The following is an 11,671-nucleotide window of genomic DNA, read 5'->3' as shown; positions in this document are numbered from 1 at the left end:
TCGAATTTTACCGCTATTAACTCATTTTCAAAATACATCAGATTGTTTGCAAAGTGTATTCTCGACACATTCACTGTCTATAAGAAAATTTGTATTTGCAACAGTTTGGAACGAAATGGGCTCTGAATATATTCAGATTTGAAATAATTATTTCGCATCTGAAACTTCTAGCATGATTTTCGATGAGTCCGATGCATTCCTCGCTTCCGTGAGCTGAAAATGATGTAAAATTTAAGACAGTTTGAGAAAATTTTCATCTGCTTAAAAATCGACCCCTACCCTTAGAAAAATATCGACCAAAAATCAAATTTTCCAAAATTACACTGCTTAATTGCATGAAAAATCAGTCGGCGAAGGCCAAAAAACTAATTTAAAGGTTTTGTATACATAAAGGAACAAGAGTTATTTGGTCATAATTTATGGCTGGCCCAGCAGCTTCGAAACCAATCACAGATTCTTGTGAGACAAGAAAAAAACATGTTGCCACTTCATTTATTCCTTTCCTTAAAACAAAGCAACCGGCGTTTGTCAGTCTCTCTTCAGTAAAACCAAAGAAAAAACATTGAACGCGCTGCACCACTAGACATTACCAATCATAGCGTCTTCTGTTTTTATTTTCCCAACATATAAAAAATGTGGACCGCTGTGTCGCTGTATCAATACGGCAAGCCGTATCGGTGTCGCTGTGTCAACACCTGAAAATCGAATGTTACCCAGGCGTAGAATGCGCAAGACCACACCTGTAAATTACACACTTTATTACAGTAATTGTTAATTCATTCGCTGCGTCATCAATTAATCGAAACTTCCATTTATTACAGCTAAAAGCGTTGTGATTTAAAGCGCGACCTGCAAGTTGGAAATACTCATACACAGTGATTGTCACTTACTAACATTAATATATTTAACTTTCTAGTCTACAAATCTAGCATTTGAAACTTATTCGAAAATAAATAACACATACCTAAAACACTAACAGCGTTTTTGGGAGTTTCATTATAATAATTTATAATAATTTTTCTTATTCCGTTACTCAAAAATTTCTCTACACTACTTTGCTAGGCTTCAAAAAAATTGTCATATTTACCGGGCTTAAAAGGTGCACTTATTACACCGATTCGTTTTTTTTTTTGGTCAGATAAAGCAATTTTTTGAAGTAATATATAATTCTTTACAATGATATAAGCCAAGCAAATACAGCTTTGTTCTTTGAAACGTCTAATTTAATAAGTTTTTTTTTCAATACGCCGTAATGCATATTGTACAGTTAATAGATCGAAACACTTCGATTCGTCTATCGAAAACCATGGAAGGCATTAAATAGAAAATACTATCAACTAATCAGGAATTATCGAAAATACAATACACGAAATATGCTAGTGGAGAATATAAACCAAATTATGGTACAAACATAATTCATCTAAGGTTCAAGTTCTGTGTTTGAAAGTAAGACATTACTTTTATAATAAACTAAGTATCAAGCCAGTATGTATGGGATACCGATTCCTTGCAATCTGAGACCCAACGATTCCAATATTTTGGAGAAAGAAAATTTGTAATCATATTAAGCTCTTAGCTTCAAGCTTTTGGTGTTGTAATTTTTCCTAGTCCCTTCAGTCATATTAACTTCGCTTTGCAAATCGATTTCGGTTTTGTGGTTCCAAAATTCCAAAGTTGAGTATGTATGTAAATACGACTCGAATTTAGAAATAACATATTTCTTCCTACGATTGTCAGGATTTTAAGGAATAATAGTCACGATAAATCTACTTGCTCATTTCACGAATAATGACTAGTTGCATGATGCCGATATTTAATTTCAAATAGTCGATTTTAAAAATTGTGATGCTTTGGAATTTTTCTAAATAAACCGCTTTGTTCTATAGTCGAACAATAAATAAATGCCAATCTGATTGAAAATAGAAAAGTCTATTCTAATAGATTTTTCAAAATATCTTTTAAATAAATCGAGCCAGTCTGTTGGTTACTTTTATTTAGCGATAATGTGCCACCATATGCATTTAACTAAAGTAAACATGCCCGCGATGTTAAACTTAGATTTTAATTGGAAATATTATAATGTGAATTAGTCTTCGATTTCATTGAATACCTAAAACATTGATATTGAAAGACAACTTGTAAGTACCGAGATTTAAGAGCACACCGAACATTCGTTGGCTGCTCAAGCAGCAGCAGTCAACGAATGTTGCCCTTACTCAGAAATAGAAAATGAATACGCTCAGGTATCAGAATATGCAATTCACGAATAATTCTAAGTTAGTATTTATCACAATAAGTGGACTTCGATGGGCCGATATAACCTTTAGCTATGATGTTATCAGCCACAAAAGTCAACAAACCAGGTTATATTTATATTCCCTAAGAAAGTTAAGTATTATTGCTAGTTGCCATAGTTACAAACATTTGCTGAAAATCAGCCAATTCTTGTCCCAGCAGCTCTATTCCTTGACCCGTTCTTGTACCTTGTTGTTGCGATGTTTGTTGATCAGATTCTTTCGGCAAAACATTCGGCTTCTTCTTTTCGGTTTCGCCGCTGTCTGGTCTTCTAGGCACTGCCACCTTGCTAGGAATCACTGGCTTATTAGGAGGAATAGGAGGAGGAACTCCTCTTGCAGCGGCTCCTTTTTTAGGAGGCGTTTGCGGAGCAGTCGACTGTTGTAAATGCGGCGGAAACGCTGGTTTAGGACCGGCTCTAATTGTGGAAGAATCTGTTAATCCAACACTCATCTGAAAAGACAAATTGCAATAGAATCTCAATAAATATTAAACATATTTATTATCTTACTTTGTTTGGGACAGGGGGAGATGCGGCAATGGCTGTTTGCCTCAGTGCTTGCCCTGGAGTAACAGACTGTGCAATTCCAGTAGCTGAAAATTATTTGAACGATATTGGATATATAAAGACAAAATTAAATAGATCAAGGCTAAAATATCACAAAAAATATTTACTTGGTCCTGAGACAGGAACACTTGAAACAGTAGCTGTAGGCTGCACCACTTTGGCCACACTACTAATGATAGCTGTACCACTGTCCGACAGCTGAATTCTAGTCCTGATTGCATCATATTCAGCTCTTAACCTATGTATTTCAGTCTCAATTTCGATTATCCTGAACACGAAAAAAACACAATAGCTTATATTTAAAGTGCATTTGGATACCGCCATACCTTTGATCTTTAGCTGCCAGTTGGCTTTTAAAAATTTTTCTCTCTACCTCGAATTCTTGAGCCTGCTTTTCCATTTCTGCCTCCATTTGCAAAGACTTTTTACTTTCCTCTTCTAGACCTTCAGCCATAGTATCAATTCGTGATTTCTCTTCAGATAAAATCTGCAAATAAGCGCATTGATGAATACTAGTAAGCTCCACTTTTTTAATGTGCTTTACCTGGGCGAGATCTTCACTTCTTTTCCGTTCTTCGATATATTTTACTATAATCTTTTTCCTCTCGGCTAAAAGCAACAAGACAATTTGCTTTTGCCGAGCCCTTTCTTCATCTGCTAGCTCAACTTGTCTTTTAACTTCCTTTTCCAATTTTTTTCTAGCATTCCTTTCCATTTCCAGTTCCTGCCGCAGTCTTGTTCGTTCCATCTCAAGCCCGTATGTAATGTCATCTCCTTGGGCTGTATCATGCTCATGCTTACACTTTTCTTCTTCTAATTCTTGGATAACCTTTGAACGGGAAATATATATAAAACCACCAAAACATATGTGATGATGATTGAACATTTAAAGCCAACATTATAACAGTGCTCGCAACAACATAGACTGCTTGGATTTCGCATTAAGTTTAAGCAACACATACGTTTAAATAAAATTGATGATTAACCTTTTTATGCTTAATTTCCGCTTCTTTTAAAATGCTAATCATATGCTGATGAGCCCATCTTTGTTGCATCACTAAATGTTCTAAAGTTTGGAGCTGATGTTCTGCGGCTGTTTGCATATCCGCCTCACTTATTGGAGGTTTCGCATTTGAGCTTTCCGAAATATTGTCTCGCAACAAAGCAGTATATGGATCAGCCATAACACTAGGCCTATACCTGCCTAAAGTTGCTACTTGCTTCAACCTTTCCGACTAAAATAATAAAATGCAAATTTTATTATATGGCAAAACCTGAATTTTTAGCTGGTCGGAGTTTTGCGTTTAAATCGTATGTTGGCCAATTCCGGGCATAAGCTTAAAAACGACTGTCTATACAGGGTGAGGTATGCTGAATCCTTGTGCGGGAGCGTAGGGTTAATAAGGTAAAAGTATTGTATTTAAGTAAAGTGAATCACAAGTTACCTCACGCTTTTTTGTGGAATTTTTTCGCCTTTCGTGGAAAAAATCATTGTAGTTCTAAACCGGGAAAAACTGTTCGAGTTAAATCGTTGTCTGTGTAAAGTTGAGTATGATACACAAGATTTTGTAAATGACCCCACTCGAATTAGCGTCATTCTAGCAATGAAAACAAACCGATATGTACGTTTCTGAACATGGGCTTATTATCAAAAGTTATTCCATTTTGGCTTCAATGCAAAACTTGCAAGTTTCTACTGGGTAATTTGAATCACCCTGTATATAGTAATAAAAAATTATGCGGTTTTGGCTGAAAAGCATTTAATGATTATTAAAAAATTAATACAGAATGGGTAGTGTCTGAGTCGCACTAAGCCTTGGACTGTACTTACAGTATATAAATAGAATGTTAGTATAGCATCTGAATTAATTAAGGATGTGTTAACAATGGCTATTAAAACGACGCAAATATTCTTAACCGGGTTTTACCTTTAATGCTGCAATGACGATGTCTCGAGCTTGAATTTCCCCCTCGAAACAAGTAACTAATTTCAGTAAATCGCTTTTGGATAGTTCCATCTTGGTGTTCCTCTGCACAAGTAAAAAGTATGTACTAAGGAAAGCAGCTAAGGATATAAAAATGCAAACCTTTAGTGTACTACTGCTCAGATGAGTCCTTTCAATTTCATCGAAATGTCCTGGTTGATTTTCCGGAACTGTAGACAGGGTGGCCCCAAAATCTTGAGGGACTCCTAGACCTTTAACCCATTCAATTTCAACATTATTGCCAGCCATACTGCACCTATGAGTAAAATGTCTTTGTGATGTGGAAAGAAATGCTATAATGCATTCATTATTTAACCGGGCAAAACTATTTTTCCATTGCGTTTATTCAAATTTAAACATTTTATTTTCACTTTGATCAGATCAATCTTAATCTGACAGAAGAAAACTTTCTTTTAGGTTAGTACGTCTCGCCACTGTTGCCAGTAGAAAAAGGCGTCGTCGCACGTACCGACACTCATCACGAGAATCGAATGTTTGTTGAATTTTAATTTATTAAGAATGCATTTATTTTATGGTTTGTGATTTTTTTCTGGTAGTTAAATCCCAGTTTTTTGATTGGATATTTTTGAATTTGTTTAAAAAAAATGATTGTTGTTCAAAAACGATTCAAAAATGTGGGTTTTTCTTTAAGTCAATAGTTTTTGCTATTTTTGTCGGTTGTTTATATTTGAAATGGGTAACGATGGGCGTGTCGTACTAAAATGAATCCTACTTAGCATTAATTTGACTGTTAATCTAACGGGATTGTTCCGTTAGCCGCTCCGAACAATGTCCCGATTAATCCACGATTAATCAATGAGAGAAGCACAAAGCCCGGTCGGAGTGTTTCGCGAATGATCGGGGACAGCAAAGCTGCAATAATTATCAATTTAACCTAACTTTGTTGAAAAATTTACTAATATCGAAATAAAAAGTTATAAGTGGGTCTTAGGAGGTAGATTTTATCGCGGTGAAACGCCAATTTGGAGCAAATCAGATCGAGTCGACTTTCTTTTCGCCATGATACGCCTTTCCTTTCTCCCTAATTATTATATCATGCTGCATCTGAGTGCGTATTTTCCGTGACGTAGATTCTACGCTGGCAAACGTGCTGTTACTTGGTTGGATGCCGTTTTAACCATATTTTCGCCGGAAATTGGTGAAAAATATATCAAAACAATATATTTTTCTCATCCAATAGTGATTGCTTCAACATGAAAACAAGTGCATAGTTAACAAACAGCCGAATAATGAATATAAGTGACGTTTTCCTGGCATGTGGTGAAGAAGGGAATGGCAATATGGACCTCTCGTTGAATTATGACAATACCGAACTTATGGTTTGTATTCTAATCCCTAACTGCTAAATATACCCTTGTATTCATCAGGCCAACTTCCATGTTAATCCCATTGTGTTCTGGCAAGTGCCACTTGTAATTTTTCAAAGGTAGCATGTCTAATGCTAAACTACTGTTAGAATTCACACCGATTGAGGGACTTTCTTAGAAGGACTACTTCTGTTTATGCTTCAGCCATAAGCTCCCTAGTTTCTTTGTTATTTGAACAATGACAATAATACACCCATGTTGACTCATTCAATATGGGTGAAAGTCCATTACGATGGGAACATTTTAACTTTAGGGCACAGGCTCATAAACCTTTTTTTTTACGTCCCATGCCCCCGGCCCATTGTCTCAAAAACGCCATTCATTTACTATTATTTACTATTTACTATTTTGACACCCTGTATAGAGAAGAACTTCTGTAATCGGCACTAACTGTTGCAAGGGCAAATTCAGATTTTCGAATTGTTCGGTTTAACAAATTTTTTTTAATGATACTATAAGTAATTGAAACATTTTTTTGTGCAAATTTTATTAGCTAATTTGAAATTTTCTTAGGTAAAAATATGCATGTGAAAAGAGTAACTGTGTACATAAAAGGGCTTAATTTTTATACATTAATAATACATAAGTATTTGTAAATATAAGTCGATGTAAAAAATAGCGATTTTAGTTGGTTTAGTATCTCTTTGCCCAACCTTAAATGCCCGGTTTTTCATTTCTGTTCAAATTAAATTGTGGTGTTCCGATTTAGAATTGTCCAAGACCCATTTTGGGATATCTCGAAATCTTTGACTGCCTCTGTGAAAAATAAGTGGGGGTCTTTGTCCGTTTCGTCCGGGATGGAGCGAAGTTCATCTTGAAAATGTTCCAAAATATCCATAACTGTGCTTGACCGGCTGCCCAATTAATAACTTCCTGATGTGTAAAATCCCCGCCAATTTGGTTTAACAATCAAGCTTCTGATTTGTTTTTCGGTTTTCTTTTTAGACGCTTCTATACTCGATCATTCATTGTTTTGTTGGTTCCTCCTGCCTTAGTCATTCTAATAGCTCAACCTTTAATATTATTTTAATCTCTTCACAATTTTCTGTTTAACCACTCCAACTGACTATTTATCATCTTAAACTAAAAGAAACATTGCATTTTTTAAATTAGATTTATCCTCATTTCCAACTAATACATTTTCTTTATTTTGAAGTCAGTTAAGCCATGTGCCGCAATCAATATCTGTTAATCATACCCACGTTTTGTAAGCAGATAATTGGTTTCAAGTAGTGTTCTCATGGTTGCTTAAAGGTTAACCTGCTTTAATTTGTTTGCTCTGAACTTAATAATAAGATATCGAGTAAGATACCCTGCGTATCCCATATGTATGTAGTAACATTTATAAACTGATAACAGTTTTGATCGTCAACAATCATGCATTTCCAGAACCAAAATCAAATATCTACAACCTTGTAAAGTTAGGTAGTTAATGTTTATTTTTGCCTTTTTTGATATTAATCAAATGTTTAACATTTCATTGTTTCAGGCAACAAGATCATTATGAGAAGTAACCAGAGCGGTCATTTATTGAAATAAACACTTTGATTCGTTTCAAACAACAACACACCTACACTGATCAAGCAATAATTAAAAAATTTCGTAATTAATCTTGAATATCTTTAGTCACATTAAAGATACACTCCATTGTTGACTGTCTTTCCTCAAGAATTGCACCACACGACTTATTAATCATTAACACTTCGATAGCAGTGTAAATCGCAGTTGTTGGTTTACAGGGCTACAGATTACTGTTTGTACTATTAAAAAGCAAAAGACCGTTTTGTTTTTAGAGTTCAGAATTTTTTGATTCTGTTCTATCACTGGAAAATGACTTGGAAGAAGGATTTCTCTCAAACTTTGAAGATGATAATAACATGTCAAGTGATGCTAGTCATAGTGACGATGTGCTTTCACCTGAAAGTTACTATTCGGAAAGTGATAAAAATAGTACATATAGTGCAGAAAATAACGACAATGAAGCGTAAGTTTGGTGTGAAAACTGAACTTGCGAATTTTGCAACTGTTTATTTGATACTTTAGAACCTCCGTTTTAAATAACATTGATGGCATTGATGACCCAATTCTACTATCGTTTCTGGATACTATCACCCAACAACAAGATACTAAGCAAATTTCTGCTTCAAAATCACCAGCTTCGGGTGTTCTACCTCAGCGTACACCAAGAGCCACGAAAATATTGATTCAGAATCCTTCAAATAAGAAATGTATTGCAAAGCCCATCAGTAATGCTAGTGAGTTATATATTGAAAGTGCTCTTTGCGTCAAAACAATATTTGGTTGTTTCAGCATTAAGAAAATCTTCTATTAAAGGCAAACCTCAAATATTGAAGGTGCAACAGATAACCAATAATGGCCGGCCAGTGCTATTGCCTTTGAGTTTTAAAAGTATCAAAATACTGAACTCCTCTGCTGATGTCGCCGCCTTATCTAACGGTAGAAAGCGCAAAATTGGAACTATCGACATTGAGCAGGATGGTTAGCTTCCATAAACTTTAGAGTAATTTGTTACTAAGGTAATAAAAATTTTCAGACGATGATGATTCTGACAGACATCCAGGAGCAAACCACCAATACCCTCCATTAAATTTAAACAATGAAGAGAAGAGGTTACTTTCCAAAGAAGGAATTCAGCTGCCCAGCCATTATCCTCTAACCAAGAATGAAGAAAGGGAGCTCAAAAGAATAAGACGAAAAATTCGCAATAAGATATCCGCTCAAGATTCGCGGAAAAGGAAAAAGGAGTATGTGGATGGGTTGGAGGAAAGGTATTTATTTCCAAGTGCACAACACTCACGTTATTTATGTTCGGTACTTATGCTTATTTCAGGGTAAAGCGAGGATCCGATGAAAACAAAAATCTGTTGCAAAGAGTTCGTGAACTGCAAAGGCAGAATCGTACTTTGATTGCCCATGTGAATCGGTTACAAGCACTAATTTGCAAGTCTTCAACGTCTAAAGCGACTCCGTCGACATGCCTAATGGTTGTTTTGCTTTCTGCACTTCTCGTATCGCTTCCCAACATGCGATTGTTTCAAAACAAACAGATGTCCACTGTGAATGAGCAAGCTGGCATTAGGCGATCTCTACTTAGTGATCTTCAGGCAACAGAAGATGATTTGAACATGGAGGAGTTCCTAGTATTTAAAGATGACGATCCCGAATATGTGAACAAATTCGGCGATGAAGTCCATGGGGTAGATAACTTCACTTTGGATAACATAAGTAAGTTTTTCAAATTTCGCTTAATGGCTTTATTCTTTAGGAGTAATTTTTGCATGGTTTGGCCATAATAGCTGGTATTAATTTTTTTGATGTGTCATGCGGAAATATATTAGTTACAGAACATGGTAGCAGAGTGATAGAAAAAATGAGAAATTTAATTTCTCAAAAAAGTGGCGAGGTTTTAGACATCAACCTCGCAAGATTTGGAGGAACTTACAATAAGAACGGCTTTATTGAACCGGATATTGATGATTACCATCCTGGTGATGAGGGACCTCCTTTAAAAAGAGCCAGATTTGCGAGCGATTTTATCACTTCTAAAGGAGGAGGCGAACCTGTCGTCTCGTCAACATTTACGAACCAAGTAATAAAAAAAATATAATTTCATTAACGTCTTAAATAGGCAATATATATTTGATATAAACTATGAAAATAAATATTATATGCCGCCACAAAATGTTGAAAAATCCCGTTGTTTCTTCGTTAGCTGTTTTACGTGATTGTCCTATTGTACCGCATAAAATGTATTTTTGTTGCATTCCATAATTTACAAAATTCTACTACTACTAGAAGAGTTACATTTTTGAGATTTTGTATTTTTTTTAGTCATATTTAATATTGTTTTATTGAAATCGAGAGTTTATTTATATAGTAATATATCTGTATATCAGTAACTATTGCGTCAACAATAAAAGGCCTTTAAAATGTTTACGATTGTTTTTTTTTTGGTTCCTATTCTTTAGCGCTTGTATCTTTTATCAACCAGCTCCTTCACGCCCGCTGGGTGGGAGTACAGAGTGTGAACCGCAATTTGGTATTTACTACGGTTGATATTACGCTTGACTAAAACTACACTGGTGGAAAAAATTAGCGCACCACTTGTACATTTTCGAATAAATATTTTTTTCCCCAAGTAGGCTGGTAAATAACGCAGCCATAATAACATTGTACAGTACCAATAGTTTTTGATCTCTTTCTATTCATTCCAGTGCAAGTTTCTGCTTGTTTTGTATCATTTGCAACATCTCATCATTGTTTTCAACAAGTGTACTACTGTTTTCGATTCAATTTCCTTGCGTTTTAGAATATCAGATTATTCGCAAAGTGTATTCTCGACACATTCACTGTTTATATGGAAATTTCTATTTGCAATAGTTTGGAACGAAATGGGCTCTGAATATATTCAGATCTGAAATTATTATTTCGGATCTGAAACTTCTAGCACGTTTTTCAATGAGTTCGATGCATTCCTCGCGGCCGTGAGCTGAAAATGATGTAAAACTTAAGACATTTTGAGAACATTTTTATTTTATCCAAAAACCGACCCGCCAAAATTCAAAATTTCACATGCGTGTTTTTTGAGCTCAATCGATTCCTTTGGACGTAAGAAGGTCAGGAATATGCATTTAAAAGTGTTTGGGTCAATAATAAGAAACCGTCTGATAAAGGTCGTGAACGCTAAAAAACGCTTAAAATGTGCCGAAAATGTCTTATTTCGGATCTGAAATTTCTACCATGTTTTTTAATTAGAAGAAAGATTAGAGAAGAAAGTCACAAATATGCATTTATAAAATGCTTGGATCAATAATAAGGAAGAAATCGTCGGCTAAATATCGTGATCTCTCAACAAACGCTCAAGATGAGTCTAAATGTCTATTATTTCGGATCTGAAACTTTTAGCATGTTTTTCAATTAGTTCTATGCATTCCTCGCGTCCGTGAGCTGGAAATGATGTAAAATTTAAGACATTTTGAGAAAGTTTCCATTTTTTCAAGAAATCGACCTCCACCCTTAGAAAAATTTCGATCAAAAATAAAAATTTCACATGCGTGCTTTTTGAGCCGAATCGATTCCTTTCGAAGTAAGAAGGTGACAAATAGGCATTTATAAAGTGTTTGGGTCAATAATAAGGAAGAAATCGTCGGCTAAAGATCGTGAAATCTCAACAAATGCTCAAAATGTCTATTATTTCGGATCTGAAACTTCTAGCATGTTTTTCAATGAGTGATGCTGAAAATGATGTAAAATTTTTTATTTTTTCAAAAAATCGACCCCCACCCTTTGAAAAATTTCGACCAAAAATGAAAATTTGCAAAATTGCACTACTTAATTAATTCCATGAAAAGTCGATGGCTAAGATCAATCGTCGGCATTCATTAATTCCTTTCATAAAACAACGCAACCGGCAG

The 11,671-nt window shown here is 35.1% G+C and overlaps 3 protein-coding genes and 1 long non-coding RNA gene across 5 annotated transcripts in view; 2 read left to right on the top strand and 2 right to left on the bottom strand.

Annotated features, from left to right (window-relative positions):
• Positions 1-879: 879 nt before the first annotated feature.
• On the bottom strand, positions 880-5,260 carry LOC109541141 (CTTNBP2 N-terminal-like protein). 2 transcript variants are annotated; one of them, XM_019909899.2, is made up of 8 exons: positions 4,951-5,259; positions 4,792-4,893; positions 3,850-4,098; positions 3,408-3,692; positions 3,190-3,350; positions 2,971-3,131; positions 2,807-2,889; positions 880-2,748 (listed from the first exon to the last, which is right to left on the bottom strand). In XM_019909899.2, exons 1-8 carry the CDS (start codon positions 5,095-5,097, stop codon positions 2,389-2,391), a joined length of 1,548 nt encoding a protein of 515 aa, XP_019765458.2. In that variant the 5' UTR covers positions 5,098-5,259; the 3' UTR covers positions 880-2,388. The 2 variants fall into 2 exon arrangements, with proteins under 2 accessions (XP_019765458.2, XP_048518574.1); XM_048662617.1 differs by lacking the exon at positions 3,850-4,098 and having other exon boundaries at positions 4,951-5,260.
• A 391-nt stretch (positions 5,261-5,651) lies between these two features.
• On the top strand, positions 5,652-10,191 carry LOC109541102. The gene is made up of 7 exons (XM_019909819.2): positions 5,652-6,188; positions 8,030-8,220; positions 8,280-8,491; positions 8,547-8,735; positions 8,791-9,025; positions 9,088-9,482; positions 9,596-10,191. The coding sequence occupies exons 1-7, from the start codon at positions 6,099-6,101 to the stop codon at positions 9,862-9,864; spliced, it is 1,581 nt and encodes a 526-aa protein (XP_019765378.2). The 5' UTR covers positions 5,652-6,098; the 3' UTR covers positions 9,865-10,191.
• Positions 6,195-7,888, top strand: LOC125502987. The gene is made up of 2 exons (XR_007280638.1): positions 6,195-7,661; positions 7,726-7,888. It is a non-coding gene; the product is annotated as an uncharacterized LOC125502987 (long non-coding RNA).
• A 1,430-nt stretch (positions 10,192-11,621) lies between the features above and the next one.
• LOC109541146 (vitellogenin) overlaps positions 11,622-11,671 on the bottom strand; it is a 7,850-nt gene continuing 7,800 nt past the window's right edge. The window contains exon 6 of the mRNA XM_048669066.1: positions 11,622-11,645. Coding sequence (XP_048525023.1) covers positions 11,622-11,645 — 24 coding nt within the window. The remainder of the gene's footprint in view (positions 11,646-11,671) is intronic.

This window comes from Dendroctonus ponderosae, unplaced genomic scaffold (genome assembly GCF_020466585.1).
Source record: "Dendroctonus ponderosae isolate FM_Combo_2020 unplaced genomic scaffold, Dpon_F_20191213v2 Dpon_F_20191213_1, whole genome shotgun sequence".
Taxonomy (NCBI): Eukaryota; Metazoa; Arthropoda; class Insecta; order Coleoptera; family Curculionidae; genus Dendroctonus; species Dendroctonus ponderosae.
The sequence above is the reverse complement of the archived record's forward strand: the minus strand, read 5'-3'. Positions and strand labels throughout refer to the sequence as shown.